The sequence below is a fragment of the Eleginops maclovinus genome, chromosome 15 (genome assembly GCF_036324505.1).
Source record: "Eleginops maclovinus isolate JMC-PN-2008 ecotype Puerto Natales chromosome 15, JC_Emac_rtc_rv5, whole genome shotgun sequence".
Lineage (NCBI taxonomy): Eukaryota > Metazoa > Chordata > Actinopteri > Perciformes > Eleginopidae > Eleginops > Eleginops maclovinus.
Genome location: NC_086363.1, coordinates 13512740 through 13530947, shown reverse-complemented (window position 1 = coordinate 13530947; position 18208 = coordinate 13512740). Strand labels below are relative to the sequence as shown.

The 18208-nt window shown below is 41.5% G+C and overlaps 1 protein-coding gene across 1 annotated transcript; it reads left to right on the top strand.

Moving 5' to 3' along the window:
• Positions 1–2587: 2587 nt before the first annotated feature.
• Positions 2588–17399, top strand: LOC134876862 (bromo adjacent homology domain-containing 1 protein-like). The gene is given in 8 exon segments (XM_063902042.1): positions 2588–2734; positions 7149–8939; positions 9598–9956; positions 10257–10416; positions 10545–10624; positions 12180–12271; positions 12590–12649; positions 12651–17399. Coding segments are annotated over 7 exon segments (2652 nt in total). The 5' UTR covers positions 2588–2734; positions 7149–7168; the 3' UTR covers positions 12781–17399.
• Positions 17400–18208: the final 809 nt, after the last annotated feature.

The following is an 18208-nucleotide window of genomic DNA, read 5'->3' as shown; positions in this document are numbered from 1 at the left end:
GATTAAGATACCTGGCTGTATAAAAAGTAATTAATAGTTATACTGGCTGCAAAATTATAATTATGTACACAATATTGGGTTTATAATTAGAATCCAGAGATATGTCATTCTGAAAATGGCCATTCTTCCTAATAAGTACTTTCACTTTTGGTACTTAAGTAAAATGATGAATGACAGACTTTTACTTGTATTTCTACATTTGCGTATATATACTTTTACTTAAGTAAAATATCTGAGTATTTCTTCCACCACTGCGTAGGTGTCAGAATCCCCAACCTGAACAGCACTTCAGACTTGGGTGGTTATTATCTCATTGCTGTATTTGCTTTTGTTAGGAGTCATGTGTCTGGCAACCTGATGAATGTCTGAAGGTCTACATCGGCTTCTGAATAAAATGTGCTAAACGTTTAACAGATTTAGGTTTACAGTTTGCAACAGTGTGATCTCATGTCAAATCCAAATCACATCAGCTCCAAATGGAAGTAAAAACAGAGTAATTCATTTTATAAAACAAACGACAAGTGATATGTTCCTAGCAATCACACTGGCTGTATAAGCTTCTATTTAAAGAGTTATCGATTTTTTTTTCATTACACTATGTGATAATCAGTTGATATTCTTTCACACGGCACTAAGGCTCATTCTGAAACAGGCACCTTTTTTGAAGAGATTGAATTGATGTAATAACAGTGTATTCAACTGTATAATTCAGCCCTTTGCACCTCTCTGACTTTCATCACCATTTCTTCCCATTTAATGGTTTTGAGTAGGCCCTACTGTAGGTAGGGAAGTGGCCGCTTTCATTGATGGCGGGTTGTGATTACAACAAAATGACAAAGAAAAGCTTTTTTAAATGTTTCTGGAAAGAGAAAAAATGCTCTTTACATCTCAGATTCAAGTAAAAGCATTAAACCTAATATTGTGTGGTAAAGGAAGGAAATGTTAAGGCTTGGTAAACTACACCCTGCTGTTTTCAGATGCCATTTCTGTGGTGCCTTTTGTGTTGGCTTTAATGACAGCAAAGATAAATAAATTAGGGTAAATGCTTAGTTTCAAAAGTTGGTAGTAGGTCATCTTTCTTTTAATTCACACATTTTGTCAATTATTTATTAGATTAATGTCAAACGCTGTCCACATGCAGGATCTGGAGGGACGTTTAAAGCACACAGAGTTAGAGAAGGCGGTGGCACAGTGTAGACATTATGGAAATGTGGCAATTGCTAGTCACATGCATCACCCAGAACCTGTCCACCCTATGAGACACACCTATTAGCAAGGTGCAGGAAATCTGAACAACTACACTGCCACTGCCTTTTCTGTGAGATACACACACCTGTTGTTGACAATAAAGTGCCACATTTTAATATTTAATAGCAAATACATTTTAGTTTGGCTTGGACGAGAATGGTGAAACAGAAATGACTAACATGAACATTTGAAAATAAAGGTGTATGTTAAATGTATGAATGTTTCCAATTTCCTCATGATATTAACCATTGTTCACTGAATCCATCTATTGATCCTGATTGGCTTCGAAACATAATTTAACTTTAAAATGAGCAACAAAAAAAAAGGCTAATTTAATGTCTTTAAACGCTGATGATGGAGATCGGGGGGACGGATGATTCTTTATCAAGCTTAAACAACCTTACCACAACTCTGAACTGCTGCTAAATGAAATCTGCCATACATTTTTTCTGGGTGACAGTTTACATCCTAAAAAATTAATGCAAGAAGTTTGTATTTCATATAGGGAGGTATTCATAATTCTAAGAGTCTCAATGCTTCATTTGTCGGAATTTAGTGACATGAATACACAATGGAGTTGCTTGCATTCTGTTGGACTAATAGGCCATTTTGAGGGAACCTATGCTACTTGCTTTCAATTGGACATGTTCGTGCTTGGATTTGATGAGTAGTGTAGTTGGTTCATCTTGGTTACAATCCAAGCTAGTAATGAAGAGTTGAATTCAACCTGTATTTAATGATGTCTCAAAGTTAACACGAATACAGTAAAGATAGAGGAAAGGGGAGCTGATTTAAAGCGCCTTAACATCCCATAACCCACCAGGACTGTGTTAAATGGGAAGCGTTTAAAAAACATATCTCCCACGCACCACATGGGACACTGTTGATGTCACGTGAAATGCCTTCCTGCTTCATATGCATTTCTCCAGACGTGTTTAAACAGTCTGGCGGTTCACTGGTCGTGGTGTGGTCACGACAAATGAAAGGGTGAGGCTGTGTGTCGTCGTGGTGGGGGGCAGTAACATCCATTGGCAGTGATGAAGCCGCGCCGCGTTTCTAACGTAGTGGGTTAAGACAAGTTCCGTCGGACATATTACATGTGTAGTTTGTCCAATAAACAGCTGTGTGTCCGTCAATGGAGGACGGGTGTCAAACGAGGCAGGCAATTGGTTCAGATGAAGTTTTTCTGTGCATATCGGTGGAAGCCCAACCAGGAAGAGCACACACACACACACACACACACACACACACACACACACACACACACACACACACACACACACACACACACACACACACACACACACACACACACACACACATCTCGCAGGCAGCGCCACCGACCGTCCTCTCTCCACTCCTCCCCAGCTCTCCCAGTTACGGAGCTCTGCCATCGCACCAGTCCGGCGGCTTCCTCCCCATTCACGTTACCCGCAGATTTGTTCGACGGTTTCCCGGCTGCCAGGAGGAAGCGTGTCGGCGAGCCGTAAGTTAGCAGCTCGGTTGTTTTTTTGTTGCTATTTCGCCCTGAATGTTTGAAGTTGTTCCGACTGCCCAGCCGTCCAGAGAAGGAGCGCAGAACCCATTTTTCGCTTCGTGCACCAGAAGCGATATACGGGGCTGCTGCTACGTGCCATATCCTCCCCAGTTCTTCACCAGGACTGGGACCAGAATAGCCACGGTGTCGGTAATGAGGAATCCGCTTAGAAAAATGTGATCAAGAGTGCCCTTTATTTTGCTTGGTGTGTGTATGTGTGTGCATTCGGGTAGCCCCCCCTCCTCCCCTCTCCAGCCCATATTTAGAGCCTGGCTGGCTACTTCAGATGGGCAAGCTACGTCAAGCTGTACTGTATCATCCTACTGTATTCCACGGTGTCTGGATGTATATGTTTTCGCATGTTAAATGTATGCAGGTGTGCATGTATGCAAATCTCCTTCGACATCTCGGCCGATGGTGTTGTAGATCAAGCTCAAGGCTGCGATGCAAGTATTTTGGAAAACACCAGACAGTGACCTAATGTTTGAAATTCTTGATAAATTCAACATGCCTGCACCTCGTAGCTGCTAGCTGTGGAGGACATGGGAAATATAAAATAAGAGCTTTATCATCCGTTCCCCAATGGCTGGTTATTTATCTGTGATGTGTGTTCTGGCTCTGTCTTCAAAGTTGAGGTGCAGGTGTAATATTGGCTGATGATGAGTTGGTAAAGATTGTAGCATGTACAGACAGTAATAGTTCCTGTTCAGACAGCACAGTTGGAGTTGTCTGTATGGTGTAATGCATGTTGCTTATTGGTTGAATAATGTAGTGGTTTATAAGCTTTTTTTTTTGCCTTATGACACCTTACAATGACGTCTTAATCATAATGTATATAAATATATTTAACTTGAGTTGTCTGCTTGTCCCTCTCTGATTTGAGAAATGGTAGTGGCCCAAAAAGCTAGACCGTGTTTTACAAGAGCAATCTACAATTTGAGGTTTGTTAAAAAGATTATAAGAGAGGGCAGGGAGGGCGGTAAAGGAGGAGGTTGAAAAAAGATTTGTTCAAGGGAGGGTATTTTATGGGAGATTGCAGAAAATTATCACAAATGAACATGTATTTATTAATTTTATATACATTTATATAATATATATTGTTTTTAACATGCTTTATATTTGAGTAGAAATGCTGTGATACACCATAACACAGAGAGAATACAACACACTATAATAGTCTTTCATTATAAACCATTTTAAACCTTGAACGGGTTAATAAATATTAACTACAAAATAATATACAAAGTTTTATGTCCATATTGCTTCATGTTTTTAATGTATTGGCTGTTATCACACACACACACACACACACACACACACACACACACACACACACACACACACACACACACACACACACACACACACACACATATATATATATACATGGGAATTATTATGTCCATCCCCCATTTTAACACATGTTTGAAGTGATACTTTATATTGTTATACATTTATGACACATTTTTGTCTTTTTCACATAAGGTGCTCTGTCTGCTGTGTTGGATTGCATTTATTTTTAAGGAAATATTGTAATATTAGTATGTAAAGCCTGTTTATAGTTGAATCTAGAACCTAGTGCAGGAAGTTTGTTTTGAGGGTTGCTTTGTAACTGGAATTTCTCAGTTAAGAAACATATGAATGGAGCCTATAGATCTTACTCTGAGTTGCTGTTTTACACAGGTTTCCTCCTGAATTCTGGGAGAAATTGCAAGGCTTATCATAAAAGTATCCTGCGGTGCCCGGTGTTTGATGCTCTGAAAGGAGCTGATGATCTATGTTCTTACCAATTAGAGACAGAGCGCAGGGTCATTGATCTTCCTGTAAATGTGAGATTACTTCCTGAGGATCACCAGGCCTAACTGTTTAAAGAGCCAAATTGCTGTTCAGCCAGAACACTGCCACAAGAGATAATATCTCACAGGTTCCCCCACCTACACTTCTCAGCAGTGAGCCATAACTGCTGCTGGAAAATATTCTTTGTAGTTTTAAAATGTTGATAAAAGCTCATTATCAAGGTTGTTGTTTAGAGGGGAGAGTTTCTTTAAACATACTTTGATTATTTAGGTAAATGAAATCATTCATTTGTCCGATTCTGGACTGGTTTTCTCGAACTTAAAGTATGGAGAACTTCTGAAGTTGATGTAAGTTAATGTATGTATGTCAGTCTGGTATTACATTTCAGTCTCAGCAGGCAAGGCCACACTGCAAAATGGATTACATCTTCTCTGAGCAGCAGCCCAAAGTTAGTCTTCCTATGATAGGCAAAAGACGCAAAGACACACACTAAGATGACAGATCACATCCTACCTTATGTAATCATTCATAAACATTCCATAAATAATGGGTTTCAAGATACTACAACTTTTTTTGTTTTATCAGGTGTTGAGTGATGAATATATTGCATTAATTGCTTTAATTACCCTTTGGGAGATATGGGAGATGTAGTTCAGGAAGTGGTTCTGATTGCCAATAACCCTGTAACTTTACTCGTATTGGCTATTGGCTTGGATGACTCAGACATTTAAGTCTTGAACCTCCTACAGACTGCGCAAGCACAGTCAGACGAAATCAAACATGTTTGAAAAATCTTGTCGGCTGCAACTGTTGGGCCAAAATCTTTAGTCCTGAATGAGTTCACAGAGGAATCTGCATCAAGCATCAGAGCCTAACAGTCATGCTAGTCTGAACAGAAGCCCTGGCCTGGGAAGACTGCTTTTCCAGGTGATAATCTGCCATTTTAAATTATATGAAGTTTATTCAGGGGGAGACCTCAGAGTCTTGCCTTTTTTAATCATAGTTGTGAAGAATTCAGCTTAACCAAACCTCCAAATCCCAGCAGACGCATACAAGCTAGTGTTAAGCTAAAAAAATGCAGATCTATTTCACAAACAGTGTCTTGCAAATATATCCTATCGTCAAATAACCCCAACCCATACCCTAATTTATCAGTCATGGCTAATTATGGAAAGTGATTTGGTAGGACAATGATGTTTTTTAAGTTAGAAGAAAACCTCCATTCAGCTCAGAAAACTTGAGTGGCAGAAAATTCTTAATTGTATTTTCTGTAGGGAGTTTTTGTGGTGGGGATTCTACAATGTGTACTGTTCAAAAAAAGTGCTAATCTTTTCAAGTTTACCCATCTTATTAACCAGACAATAAATATTTATGACTCGAGCTCACGTATGAAAATACGCTGCATTAACATTTTCCCTGAAGTCGTGGTCTATACGTGTGCATTATCTAAGGAACACCTGCCTCAACATATATATGAGTCATTCATCAGTTGTTTATTGTTGCAAATTCACAACAAGCTCAGGGAGTATTTTTTCATGAATACTCCCAAGCTTATTGTTTGTTGCTAATGGAGTTTAATTGCTAAATGATTTCACAATGGGCTCAGGGAGTATTCACAGTACGCTGTGTCAGAGATGTATGCATGATATTACCTTTTTCATCATGTATAATAACTATAAGTAAATGCGTTGAGACACTCATTTTCTAGTGTAATTTTACCTGGTTCAAATCGCTTGCTTTGCCCTATTGTCTTCAATTAAACATCATATTGTAGTTTGGCCATTTTCCTTTCAGTCTTAACATTTCAGACTAAACAACTGGCTCCAAAAAGCTATTATTTGCATTCTGTTTGCACACTAGGTGATAAGGCAACAAGAGCAGTGAATGAATGACAGAGAGCATCAGTTTCTTCTTTGCTACATGAAACACACAAACCCTGTTATAATTAGACAATCACAATCGGTCATTCAGAAGCTGAGAGCTCGCCATAGGATCAAATCAATTCAGTCTGATCACAAAACCATTGGTCTCATCATTAAACTTTTATTATTGCATCTGGTGTTGTGGTGTTTATATCCAAACTGAGTGCTTGTGCTAGATAGTCGATATCTTTGTTGTGCTCGTGTTCTCGCCTTTTTTCATTTTCTTTGTACTTCAGTGTATTCCACACCACAAAAACCCATCCAGCTTTGTCTCGTTTCAAGTCAAGACAGTAAAAAAGGTTTGAAGTTGTGTTAATGGTCCCTTCTTGGTCCATAATACCTTTCTTTTAACACTCCCTAAGTGTCTGCCCTGGTCATTAATCCTGCTCTGCCAAAAAATGTGCTGCCTGCTGATCTCAACTGTCTGTGTGATTTTAAGAAACATAAGCTATAGAGATGTTTTAAGATGTTCAACAAGTGAAGGGCTGAACCAGCTCTCTATGGATTCAATTATAGCTTTCTTTTAAGTTACTTGAATCACTGTATAGATCACTGGTTTTTGATCTGTTGATTCTGAACATTGTAACCACATGGTGAAACTAGCACACACATTTTTGACCACTTGTCGGTCTCTTTATCTCTAGGCCCTGTGGAGAAGCATGTGATGACTCACGCAAGGCAGAAGGGTTCCCTCCGGCAGAGCGACAGTAGCGCTGAGCGGTGGGACAACAGCCCTCCTTTGCCACATGTTGGCACTATGGGCGACACCTGGTCTGAGCGCTCACTTAGATTCGGGAGGACGAAAAAGATAAGCGAAATCATCAAACAGAAGAAAGTTAAGGTCAAGAATGTGAGTAACAAGGGAGGGAAGACACAAAAATCTGATCAGAACAGAAAACTTGACCGGAGGCGCGACAAGAAACGGGACAGGAAGTCGTACCCTTTGCGTGGCAGAGCCGGGCCTTCAGACGGTGAGGGGCTCAGCTGTCATGTCCTCCTTACCCGATTGGAGGAAAGCATCCGCGAACAGGAGAGTTGTAAAGAAAGCACGCGAAAAGACTCACGCCGACATTCATTTGTCAATCCCAAACCCAGAAAAGGGAAAAGCAGTGAAAGAAAAGAGAAAACGTCATTACCTAAAACCAAATCAAATTCAAAAAGCCCTAGTCATGGAGCATTTATTCTTCTCCCACAACCTCGCAAGCGCAGACTGGCCTCCCTGAATGCCGAGGCGGTCAACAGTTTACTGCTTGAAAGAGCAACTGACCCTCAGACAGCAGCTAAACAGGCCAGAAGACAGGAAGAGTCCACTAATGGAGGGTCTGCCCTGGTTGCAAATCCAACTAGGAGTGGTGTCCCTGGAGGTATAAAGGCTACACGTGGAAACATCACTAAATCCTCAACGACGCCCAAACTTGAACTGTGCAAAAGCTCTAAGCAGGTCAAGAAGGCCAAAGCCAACCGAGCAGAGAGCTGGGGGATGAGCCTGGAGAGTCTGGATGCCCCCGCCCCCAGACGTTTGGCTGGACTAAATGCTGCAGCCCTGCTAAAGTTAACCAGTTCCTCTGCTACCTGTAAACAGAGAATAAAGGCTGCACCCACAGCTACTATCACATCTGACTGCAAGGCTTCTGCTTCGGTCAAAACCCCAAAACAGCACCCAAGGGTCAAACTCAAACACAAGGGACGCTCACAAAAACAGAAGGGGAAAAAGGTCCTTTCCCTGCACAGCGGGTGCGCAGCCTGCAAGAATAAGGCAGACTTTGAGCCCAAAGTGGAGTGGGATACCGGCAACTGCACCCATCGACTGACCAAACCCGGCTACCAGTCACGCAGCATGCTAGCATACCCGCTCAAGCAAGTGAAGGAAGAGCCTCTGGAGACCGAAATGAGCCCATACTACTGCTGTCCGCCAGAGGGCTCAGTGGAATACTGCCACAGCTTGGCCTTCTTCCTGGGCCAGCAGCCCTACGGAGAATCAGACGATCAGCCGCTTAACTCAGCCATTACCCCTGTGAAGCGCGAGTGCCTCGTATCCTCACCGTCCCTTACACATTCCCACCCACACACAGCGCTGACCCTCAGCCCACACTCCTGCCTCTGCACCGCCGACCACTGCTTCTCTAGCTACTACGTTCACATCGCCCACCCAACACACACTGGAACAACGTCAGCAGGCCTGGCCCCGCAACCTCTGAACTTTGCCCCCTCCAGTTTATGCCCCAATCGGACGAATGGCTCCAAGCTGCTGGGTCCGCAGGTGTCCCACAGCTCGGGGCTGACCCACTCTGCCTACTGCAACTCGGTGGCTTCGCCCTGCTACGGTGAAACCTGTGGGATCAGTGGCTACACCTACAGAGCCATGCCTCCCGTCAACAGCAGGGGATGTTCTTTCAGTGCAGGGTGCACTGGATGCACACACAGCATCAAAACAGGTAAGTGGAAAAAATGAATAGATGACATATTTGAGCGGATTCCTCTTTCAGAGGAAAGAAGCAAATTGTCAATATCATGTTAAACAACTGGAACTGAGAATGTCTTAACAACTGCATTTTCCAATCACATCTGAAGCAGGTTCCCATATCCCAATGCTATCATGGTATAAATTAAAGAACTAAAGAGTCCTTTGATGTAAAAGTTGCCACAGGCTTTTAATGTGGCCCAACAAGTGTGAACCTCCTTGTTTTTTTTGTTGTCTTTTTGGTGGTATGAGCTTTGAAAGTGTCCTTTGCTTGAGGCTCTGACTTAGATATTCCTTGATAAGGAGCTGTTGGCTCATTTTAAATTTGTCCAGTAATAACTGTAAATAAGATAAAGGAAGCAGGTTGTTTTACATGTGTTTCACGGTAAAACCATGCAATTTTCCACTTAAATTATGCTTTGCACTTATGCAACTGCAACTTAAAGTTTGCTAACATTAGCTACTTTTAGATACTGATCATGAAACACAGAGTAAGGTTGTATTAGTCACACCTGAGTGAACTGAACTGATTCATTTAGTCTTGTAAAAGTTAGATGGTCTAGCTTTAAGTGCAAATTTGATCTTTTGCTTTCTTGCTGTATAATTGTTACATTCACCCTTTACTTTTCCAGAGGGTTACTCCTCCCCTCAGGGTGACCACAGCCCCTCCCTTCTGGTTCCCCCTTCCATGCCCATCTCCAGCTGCCCTCTATCCAGCGTGCCCACTTCAACTCAGACCAAACCCCACCTGCTGCCCCCCCTGTCAGGGCGAGACCAGCCGCAGGCCAGGTTAAAGCTGGCCCCTGAATGCCCACAGAGCAACAAGCCATCCAATGGCTCTCTATCCATCGGCCGCACACGGCTGCCCCAGAAACAACAGTCGACCTTGCCAAGCTTCAGCAGCACCAAACAAAAGAGAGTCAGCCGAAGACGTGCCACCAACGGTTGGCGGACTGTGGGAATGCCCACGGAGAGAGAAGTCTTTATAGCGGTACGTTATTTGCAAGTGTGTCTTCGAGTAGAGAAGATGAGCAAGATATAAGAGAGCTTTATTCTGTTTGTCTCTCTAGTGAGACTTTTTCTCTTCTATTCCACTTCCTGATAATACCCTGCTAGGAAAAGCATCCTCGCAGCTGCCTGGCAAAAAAAAAAAAAAATCAGCTCTAGGTGGTAAAGATAATTGTGTTTTGACCACACAGCTTCGTGTGACAGATTCCTTTTTGTCTTTATAATGAGAATTATATCTGTCCTTGTGGGTGTGTATGCGTGCATGTGAATGTGTCTGTCTCAGGGAGAGGATGAGATGGCCCTACGGCAGTGTTATGAAGGAGTGGAGAGGGACGGGGAAGTGATACATGTCAGAGACACTGTGCTGCTACGATCAGGCCCCAGGAAGAAATCACTCCCATATGTTGCCAAGATATCAGCGCTGTGGGACGACCCCAAAACAGGTAAGGGAGACGAGGAAGGGGAGATCAAGGATAGATATGGTGGATGGAAAGACGAAGGGACATATGGCCAAGTTTGTTTACCTCGTGTGTGTGTGTGTGTGTGTGTGTGTGTATGTTTGCCTCCTCAGGAGAGCTGATGATGAGTCTTTTCTGGTACTACCGACCTGAGCACACACAGGGAGGCCGAGATCCCAGCACACACTGTGAGGTGAGGTTTTGCATAACGGAAAGAGCACATTGGAAACAGTTTGTCCTCTTTTTAAAACCAGATTAACTGAGGTAAACAAATTTGAAGATGTGTCCCCTTAATGGGTAATGAGGTAAATATTTGACATTCACACCAACCTGAAAGGAAAAAAACAAATGTTATTATCATTGCTTTATTCAACATACAGTTATTTACAATTGGTACTGTCCTATTAAAGAGCTGCAAAATGTTCAATAATAATGTCTATATCAAAGTGAGTCAACACAGGAAAGACAGTGTGAGAGAAAAGTGTTGTAAGAATTGATCTGATTGTTTCAGATTAACACAAATTCTTACATACTTGGATGTAATTTATGTTTTTATTGTTAAACACTTTAAGTATCGTAGTTTTTTTCAGAAAAGCCACCATAGGGACATTAGCTGCACAGTACTGTATATCCATGTACTTCCACCGTATTAAACACACCAAGTTAATAAATACACGCTGTTGGTGATCATATATTTTTTTAGAAAAATATTTATAGGGGCCCTATTATGCCTTTTGGGATTTTCCCTTTCCTGTAGCGTGTTATATCGTTTTTGTGTATGTAAATGTCCTTCAAAGTTTCTCTCTCACACTCCCTCCCGCCTGTCCATTGGACTCCTTTGTTTACTTCAGTAACATATTGACATCACTATGTAACACTTGCGCTTCTATTGGCTAGCACTCCAACACATTGTACGTGATAGGCTAAGGGGTGGGACATATACAAGCTGTTGCCCAATCACAACCGAGCCACCAAGCTAACCAATCAGAGCAGACTGGGCTCTGGTTTCAGATAGAGCCCAGTCAGACAAAAAGACAAAAAGAGGTGCTGCAGCACAGGCAGTATGAGAAAAATAAGCATAAAGCATGGAGACATGTCACAGTGGAGAGACAAAATACAAATATGAAACCTAAAATTAACATTATATGTCCTCTTGTGAATCAAGTTGTGCTAGTTAAAATTCCCAAATCTGTTTAATAAGAAAAAAAGACATTCAATTATTTTATTCATTACTTTTTTTTCGTGAGTTAAACAGCTGTGCACACATTTCACATCATAATATATGTTTTTTTGATGATCAATTGTTTGTTTAATATAAGAGAGCAGAAAATGTGCAGGAGGTGGTGAGTAACTGCTGCTGGAGACATTATTATCTCCCCCTCAGCAGCCCTGAAACTGTTGAAAGTTGGGTAGCACTTCAGTGTAACCACAATGCCAAAAGAGGATATCTCTGCCACCTCTGCACAAACAAAGAGAAAGATAGGAGAGCAATTCCACCATGAGAAAGTGAAACAACGCTCATGTTTCTATTCAACACGGATGTCTACAACATGTGTGAAGTAGAGCAGGTTTTTTTATGTGGCCACCGCATGTAAAGTGGAAACACAGGAGCGGTTTTATCGCACATGAACAATAACTCTCTCCTCTGTGCGCACAGTTAAAGAGCGTTGTGATTTCTTCAGCCCTCAGCCTGCGCTACAGGAGACACTTGTGTTGATGTGACATTGTACACCCACTGTTGGTTTCAGAATGAGATTTTCGCCTCTCGGCATCAGGATGAAAATAGTGTGGCCTGCATTGAAGACAGATGCTACGTTCTCCCATTAGCCCAGTACTGTAGGTAAGTACACACACAAACACACAGAGGAAAACATCCCAACCGATAGCAGAAAGTCTTTTTAAAAGGTCCTTTTAATTAACACCTCTCCTTCTTTGATATATGTAAGCCTGTTTTCCTGACTTTTGTTATCACACATGGTTGACACTGCAACTGTTAATAAATTAAGGTAACACTAGGCCACAAGCATTTTCTTTGTCATCCTTTTCAAATATCTGTTTTGAGTGAAGTAGCTCGTTATTTTTTATTAAAGCTACGGCAGCATGATGATATATTTGATTTGTTTTTTATTTAATATCACCTTTGGGATTTTTTTTGCAGATTTTGTGCCTTTGTGAAGCGACGTGCAGAAGGCGCCCCACCTGGCAGTGCCAGCGTGGTGCCCTGCCGCTCCGACTTCGCCCCCCCCCTCCCACCGCTGTGTGCCCACAGATATCGACCCCGAGCTGGTGTATCTCTGCCGGCATGTGTATGACTACCGATTTGGACGCATCCTGAAGAACCTGCAGTAGAGGGTAGACGGGGTGCATAAATTAATCATAGCATAGCTCCCCCCTCCTGCACGGAGGCAGCGGTGGGGGGTGGGTCAGTAGATGAAGGACTGAAAACCCCTGTCTTTCCTGCTAGGGATGCTCACGACCACAGGGAAGGGAAAAAAGTTTGACACATTATGAAGCACAGATCCCTTTAGTTGACTACAGAGGGGCTTACAATGCGATACAATCCGTATCTGTCAGAGCACCGTCACTTCCTGGTTTTTAAAGAGCCAGAAATGTCATTCATCATCTACCACAGCACTCTGAGGTTACACGGAGGCTTTCGTGCGTCCCTCTCCTCGCCTGCCAGGAATGAAGAACACCAGGCTGAACTTGGCTCCTGTCAGGGCTGCATTTCCCCCCAAAGCATCTTAGCACCACAATCATGTTTGTTCCATTTGTAAGCCATCGGCTCAGGAATGGTCCGGCGCTAAGGTGCTTCCGGGAGAACATTGTCAGCTCAATGTTAACAGTGTTCAAACGATTTGAACTGTGTGTTTCTTAGCGTGTGAAAGAGAGAGTGGGAGAGTGTTTGTCAGTATGGATAAATTGATAAATGTGGGTATGTGTGCTGTTCTTTTTTTTTTTTTAGGAGGCTTTCAGGCAATCAAACCAAACAAGCAGCTTTAGAGGAAGCTGAGCTCTCTCTCTCTCTGCCCATCCTCTCTTTCAGTGTGCCACAGAAACATTTTCATCTCCAGTGAGGCCCTGCGTGAACTACAAGAGTGTACCTGAAGAGGGTTGTGAATTTTTCCTTACCAAACTCGACTCTAGAACAGGGCTTAGGTCAGGACACAAATGGCACTACACTGATTTTATTAGTTAAAACAAATGTTTTAATCTCAGCCATGGTCCTGCTTTAAAGAAGCCTTGTTTATAGAGAGGCTCTTCTAACTGCCCAATGGAAAGAGTTACTGTAACTATACCTTAACTGAGGAACCGGGATGCTCCTGAGCCCTGCGGGGGCTTATAGAGACGTCTTCATAGTTTTTCTTTTGTATTTTTTCACCTTGGCTTTTCTCTGTGACTTGCCTTATGACTTGCAGATAAAGCTTTATGCAGCTAGTCTCCCCACATCCAACTACAGAAGGAAGAAAGTGGATACTGTCATTCCAAGGAAAAGATTGTCTGATTGACAGCTATGAAATGATCAGTAGACTAAATTGCACCGGATTATGGATGCAACCAGTAATTTCTTCTATCATTAATTATCCCTTTTTGTCAATTAAGTGTCACGAAATGGTGAAAGAAAATAATTTCCAACAGCCAGAGGTGACTTCTACACCCAAAGATGTTCAGACACACTAAAAACCACCAAATTGAATGACTAGAACCAGGCCATGTTTGGCATTTCTTGATTATTAAATGACTAAAATGATCAGTCAATCGGCTAAATTTGACTCATTGTCGGTAAGCTGGTTAGAAACAGTTCTCATGGCTGTGCTAGCTGCTTATGTGGCACCCTGAAAAATATCGGAAACGTCTTTTCTACACACTCTTATTCTATATCCACACCAATTATTATTCTTCCTCCTCCCCCCGAAGATAAACCAAAGGATGTCACACAAGTCCCCGTCTCCCGCCCTCACACTTCTCCTCGTCAGCACTTCCCTTTATTATATTGCACTAATCCATTCCTTAATTACAACCAACTTCTTTTTTTTGTTTGTTTCAGCTACTAATTTATCTGCGGGGGGACCTACTGTGTATCATTTATGTGTGTGTGTGTGTGTGTGTGTGTGTGTCTGTGTGTGTGTGTGTGTGTGTGTGTGTGTGTGTAAGAGAAGGATTAAGTAAGTAAGGATTTCATGGCTGCTTTTTGTCAGTGCTAACTGTATATTACTATTCTTTCAACCTTAGAGTCGGCCAACGTGTTAGCATGTTGCACAACCTGTTGAATCCCATGGAAGATATATAGTATATATACAGTATAAGAATGTATATATTACTAGAGTCATTCCATTTGATTTTTCAATCAGCTCTGACATACTTATATAAATATACAGTATATATATATATGTATGTATTCACACTGTTAATGTGATTTAGATTTGAAAAAGGCATCTGGAGGAAGGCCTGACGCATTGTGTGGACAAATGTAGCAGCTGTAGACGTGTATTTGGATTGAAGGGGGGTTGAGGGGTGGGAATGCGTGGGAGGGTGTTCGATACTTAATTGAGTCATGGAGGATTTCACACCACACTCATTCATTGCCTTTAACCTGCAAGTGTTTTACTGTCACTCAGAAAGCGAGTAGCATCGGAGTGTGTGTACCATAAAGAGTACCCGATTGCTTGCCTACACTGCAAACGCCCCGTTCTGCAACATTGGATAAGCTGTAAAAGTTTGTAACACTCTAAAGCCATCTTTTCTCTATTCGAGTAGCACGAGTCCTCTAACCCACAACAACAATTCCCATAATTGGGTTTTTTTTTATTTCTATTAACGCCCAGATTCTTCAAAGAGGTGATATATTCTCCTACGTTACAATTTCTCCTTATTAAGAATATTTTATTATGTCGATTTTCCTAAGATGGCATATGCAATATATTTTTAGATGTACTATTTTTGGAAAATGAGCTTAACTAATCAAGAAAAGAATATGCATTATTTTTCATTCAGTTCAAATTAGTTTGAAGACATCACAGCGTTAATTGAGATTTGACCAAATGGAAGAAATGAAGGGATGTCATCATATGACCAGAGGTTGTTGATAATACGCAGTGAGGAACTCCCTTCTAGGCAATTTCTAATAAAGTGTACATATCTGAATCCAGGAAGCACCGGGCACTCTTTAAACGACAGCCAATGCACAGTGTAGTATTTTTTTGCAAGATCTGTAATAATTATATTTAAACTAAGAAAAAAAATATTTAAATGGAGTTAACAATACAATATATTAAGATTTCAATTTAACTTATTTGGAAATACTGTGTCTAATTGATTAATGATATCCTGTTTCTTTGCGCTCCAGGATAGAAACGACTTCTGTTTATTTGTAACTTATGAGTTTAGAAGTTAGTTGGTTGAGTGACGGTTGTTGAAAGAGATGTAAATGTTGTGTTGGTTTATATCATTTAGTCGTCAGTGGGTGGAGACCAGACCAAAGCACACCCTGGCTGAGGTGGAGTCACAGATTTGATTCCCTTTTCATACTTAAAAAGTCTGACCCGATATCTTTGGATAAGAGGCGACTTCTAGCTCTCCTGCCTAACCTGACTTACCTTAAGTGACGTTTGGGAGAATGCCGTGGCAACATGGTCACCTGAGCCTTTATTGATTGGTCCTATTAGGGGAGTGATGGAGACAGTGCACCTGAGACAGGACGGGACGTCCTCTGAGCTCCAGGTAGAAGGTCCCTCAGGCACTGATTGACACTTATACCAGTTTCTCTTCTCTAAATTTAGCACAATATTGTAGAAAGTTTTCATTAGTGTCGGGGATTAGGGACTGTGTTAAAATTACTTGTGCCCGGGTTATGTATCTATGATTGTTCTTAAAGAGCGGGAGTCAATATCTGTCTGGAGAGTTGGATATTGAAAAGTGTATTAGCAGCACTAATAGACTGCTTGTGTTTCCCGTTTTTATATCTGCACATTATTTTGTAATTTTAAAGATTTTTTGGGGGGTTACTATAAACATTTTCTTTCGTTAAAGTGAGGGTTAACAAAACGATAAACATTGCTTTTATTATAAAATAAAATGCAGGTTTTATCTCCCCTCAGCACCTTAATAATTTTCACACAGTCCCTTTTACAAGTCATTAAAACTGCAAGGTTTTCCAGTCATCTTAGAAGAAGTGAAGGACTGAATATAATAAATAGTTGAATTTGAGGATTTGCTGAACAGCTTCCTCCCAGCCTCCAAATCAGCTGGCCAACGTTGCCTTTCTCCCAGATGTGCATTGATGGTGTTTGTCCCCTAGAGGGCAGGAATCCTATGTGTGCAGGAGTGTCTCATGGCGCCTCCATAAGCAGCTTCCTCCCTCTTTTTCTGTCATTGCATCCTTGTCTTTTTGCTACTAAGAGTGATGCAGGACAAAAGGAGATGAGGAACGCTCACCAAAGGAAGCCGCCATGAGTCATCCTCCCAAGTGTTGGCCAGCCCTGCAGGAAAGCATGAACTAGATTGTATGTTATTATTTATGCGACTTTTCTAGCAGCTTTGCATGGACACAGTTGCGTCCTTTGTAGCCATGGCAACAAGGCAGGGCCAGCACTGGGGAGGAGTTTCTGGGCACCTAGGGTGTACATAGTGGCAGGGGTCAAACACAGTGACCTTTAGTGATGCCACACAGGAAGTGTGTTCACTCAAAAAACAAAAGCACCCGACCGACCTATGAGATTCTGCTTTCTGTGTGGTCTGTATTGATGCTTATTGTCAACATATATTTTGATATATTTGGAAGAAACGGGGGATATACGCAGTATAAAAAGTCTAGATATTTTTTGAGTAGAGAAGCAATGTGTGTATCAGATTATTGTCACTTTGTCATGCTCTCTGAAAATCTCTTGGATTTTTTGGAAGAATTATATAACATCCCTACTGATTTAATGTTGAAAGAATATTTATAAATTTTAAGTCCTTTGTGAAAATGCTGCGTGTGGATCTTTATTTACTACATTTCAAAGTGTACTAACTTGTGCATTTCTTCGTTATGTGTCATAAAGGGAAGCTGCTATAGCTGCATGTGATCAATAGGAAGTCTGCAAAGTTCCTCCAAAAAGCAGCTGTGATGCTGAGCAATCCCCACAGGAGGTCAGTAGTGAGACAGCACACACAGGTCAGGGTCAAACACTCTTTGACTTTTCATTTAGGCACCACATGGCACACAGTACATGGTCATCTGTTAATTGTATTACAGCAGGGGACAGGTTTCAACCTCTCCCTGTCCCTCTCCTGTGTTACCATCTCCAAGTGTCCTCTGTTGGCACACTCATTATCTGTCTTTGGCCTTTAAACCCTTTCAGGCCACACAACATACACTTTAGTGTCTGTTAAACAGAAGCGACAGCAGATGATTTGTGTCTCATAATATCACCAGTTACACACTTTAACCTCCAAAGCCTGTAGACTTGGTGTTGTATAGAAGGCAGCAGGGTATATGTATGTAGTTGTCAGACAGTCAGTTTGTCTTCACATATCGTCCTTTTTTCATGAAAACGACATACTTATCTTAGTATCAATTCCTTATTTTTGTGATTTACTTTAGAGAATAAATAGGGAGGTGGTTAGATAGCAGGAAAGAAAACGCGTCCGATAAATGATAGAGTTCAGTTTTAGTCCTCATGGGAAATTGCAGTGTTATAGTCACAAATGAATCACAAACAGCATAAGGACAATCAAAGTAATTATACAAATATATGCAGTTAAGTACTTAATCTTTATTCAAACCAGGACCTAT